The sequence below is a fragment of the Monopterus albus genome, unplaced genomic scaffold (genome assembly GCF_001952655.1).
Source record: "Monopterus albus unplaced genomic scaffold, M_albus_1.0 scaffold80.1, whole genome shotgun sequence".
NCBI classification, from domain to species: domain Eukaryota; kingdom Metazoa; phylum Chordata; class Actinopteri; order Synbranchiformes; family Synbranchidae; genus Monopterus; species Monopterus albus.
This window is the reverse complement of record NW_018127960.1, coordinates 177,663-180,909: the sequence shown is the minus strand read 5'-3', so window position 1 is coordinate 180,909 and position 3,247 is coordinate 177,663. Positions and strand designations below refer to the sequence as shown.

General features: G+C 43.6%; 1 protein-coding gene across 2 annotated transcripts in view; it reads left to right on the top strand.

The window, feature by feature from the left end:
- The window catches only part of hectd2 (HECT domain containing 2), a 39,211-nt gene that overhangs the window by 20,437 nt on the left and 15,527 nt on the right, over positions 1-3,247 (top strand). For both annotated transcript variants that reach the window (XM_020606681.1, XM_020606682.1), the window contains one exon: positions 3,203-3,247. This exon is cut by the window's right edge and continues 41 nt beyond it. In XM_020606681.1, the coding sequence (XP_020462337.1) occupies positions 3,203-3,247 (45 nt within the window). The remainder of the gene's footprint in view (positions 1-3,202) is intronic.

Here is a 3,247-nt window from a genome sequence, read left to right as displayed (position 1 = left end):
AGAGCCAGAGGCAGGTGCTCCCGCGACAAGGAAGAATAATAAAAATTAGATTTGTCATTTTTTTGAGCGAGAGAGCAAGAAAGCGAGACCGAGCGATCCGACACTCACCTTCTGTAAACGGATGCACTACGTTGACCGAGGACGTCCAGGACAAAAATAAAATTGTTGTGGCATGGCGGCCACCTGGGGAGAAGCCAACCAGGTTAGAGAGTAAGGAAAAGCCACGTACCTTTTGTAGATAGAAATGACCCAACGCTTAATGTAACTAACTGCAGACCGGTGGCCATCTTGGACTAATGGACAGTTTGACGGACGGCGCAGGAGCAGGCGATAGGGATAGCCCGGCACTGCAGATAAGACTCCCAGGATAAAGATCCTAGGAGTTTTATGTGCCTGGCAGCCTAGATCTGTGCCTACTACACAAATCTACTTAACAGATGGAGACTTTCAGTTGGACAATGCAAAAATCTAAATAGTCACAGCAGAGCAGCCATGTAAGAAAGAGAGTTGGGCATGGAGGGCCGGCAAAAACACCTGAACTTAACACTTCAGATGTTACAGTAAACTCAGGACTTGTGGCAAAGTGACCACAACAAGACCCCCTTAATGAATAAAGTAGCACAGGCGCGGGGGCTCTGACAAGGGAACCCACAATAAAGTAAAAATAAATTGACTTACAGTTTGTAGATCTACCTGAAAAAAGAAAAAGAAATACAATTAGTTTGGTTCAAATGACTCCAAATCTACAGGCCACATGTCATAGAGCAGGAAACAAATTCACTGTAACAGAGATACACTTCTTCCTTCAGTGTTAAAAAAGGAAAGACATTTATTTTGAAATTTTTTACTCTGTAATGTCAGGATTCAAAGAATTAGACCTCATAATTAAAAATACTTTTAGGAGAGGGAGAAAGGACCTTTCTTGTTGTCCTATGTATCAATATACCACAACATGGGGGACATGAAGGACAGACACACAAGTACACTTTAAAACTATACATTTTAAACTTGACAAATAATTAAGTACCTATAAACAAGTTCTAATTTGAATGGAATTTTGGTAACATTGTTAAAACATTCATGCCAATAAAGCCCCTTTGAATTAAAATGGACAAATTATTTGCTAGACAGGTCTTTGACAGATGAGCAGCTCATGGCGCAATAATGACAAACGCATTTTCCTTAACTTAAAGGAACCTAGGCTGGTTGTTAACAAGCTAAACAGAACCAACACACCTGATGTTAGCCTACAACAAAGCCTGGCTACATTAGCCATCTTCCCGGCCGTCACTCATTTATATATAAAGCCCATAAACCATGACATTTAGTCCCACAATGCAGCCAGGCAACAAACACAGCTGATTGTGCATTTTTCTGCATGTGACGCAACACACCTGTAGCAGGAAGCAACATATGAGTCAAATGGCCGTCAAAACAAACGGCTTTTCTTAAACGTTCTGGGACTTACTGAACACTTCAAGCTCCATTTTCCTGCAAGCACAATGTGTTTGGGAACATCCTGGGGCCAAACCTACAACACTGGCGAACATAGCGACTGTCACGGCAAACATAGCAACTCCCGCAGTGAAGAGCTGTTTTGCGCGACTCAACAAACTACCATAACCACCCCTCTCAGAATTTAAAGCACCTGTTGCTCCGCCCAGTGTGCGCAGCCCTTGTTGATGATTGGTTTGCAGGAACAGCATCTACGCACTTCCTTTCCTGTGACTGATAATCATTTTACCTGCGCAGGTACTCGCTGCAGGTCAGGCGGCAACGTGACGCTGATCTCCATCAGCTGATCATAGTGTTTCCAGAAAACAGGCGATTCTTTCATATACAGCAACAGGATGTTTCTGCTTTTGAACACAGAGTGAACAACCTGTACCACTGAGTGAACACTGCCCCAAAGAGCCCAGACACCGGGACACGACCTTAATATCAAGTGTGATTTTATGGATATAAGAAAAATAATGAATATTAGCAGCCTGTCCTTGAACACTGCAGCCCAGCCTTCTGATTTAACACAGCACCAACTGATGTGTGCCCTGTTGAATGGTCTGGCTGATACAGCTGGTGATTTCCATGTTTGATCGGTCAGACTATTTTGCACTAGTAGTAGTTGACAGACATTAAAAAAAAATCTAAATCAAATTGAGCTTGTGTCAAATTTGAGTAAAACATCTATGAAGCTGAACTTCAGCAGGTGTGTTTCCATCACTGTTTCCTTTATTCTCACATCATGTGAGAGTAAAAACCATTTAAAAATATTAATACCGAAAATTCTCCAAGGTTTTGCTGTTTCAGTTCAGTGCGGTGGTGTCTGCATTAAAGTTTCTTAAATGGAAACCGAGTGCAGGTCTGCCTGAGCATCTGGCTCTTGTTTCTCGCTCTCTCTCCTTTGGTCAAGTTGTTCTTTCCGCGGTCGTCTGTGTTTTTGGTGCCAGGGGACGTCGGCCCAAAGCAACACACTCGGTGAAAGCTGTGTTCCCCTCATTAGCAGCGCAGGGAAAGCCCCGGCTCTGCCTCACACACACACTCGGCTGCACACAAGTTCTTTTATGCTTGAAGCGGTGTCACTTTCTGGTGCTCAGAGATGTGAGCAGACTGCTGCTGTGTGTCTCAGTCGGAGCTGGAAAAGCTTCAGCGCCCCACTGCTCTGTCCAGTTCATTCAACCTATCAACCTGCTCGTTACTCTTGTTAATCGCCGTGACACTCACCAAAGACCTCGTCCAAACATGTTGAGTGTTGAAATGTTGTTGACAGGTAAGAGAAAACAAACACATCTGGCCAGATTTGAAGCCTGTTGTTCAGCTGTGCCTTGCTTCTCTCCCTGCTCCAGATGTTTGACTTTCCATCCTGTAAGGCTTTTGTCAGGCTTCCATCTTTTGTTTTCTTCACTCCTTCATTGTGTGGGCCCCTTTATTCATTTTACTCCTCTTTTGGTTAAATTGTCCCTCTCTAATTGAAGAGGTTTGTCTTTCTGCTAGCTTCCTTCCTTTCATAAAATGTACTTGCTTCCTCTGTCGTGCCCTGCTTTCATCCGTCTTGCTTTTGTTTCCCTCCTCACTTTCATCTTTCATGTCCTGTGCATCTGTCTTTCCTCCCCTCCTGTCCTTGTCAATCTCTGTCCCCCAGTCATCGTTCCACCAGAAATGTCAAAAATCTAATTGTGAGAAATATTTTTGGTTTATTTTTCAGGAATGTTCACCTACATGAAAGACTCACGCTGCCATTGGTTCAGCA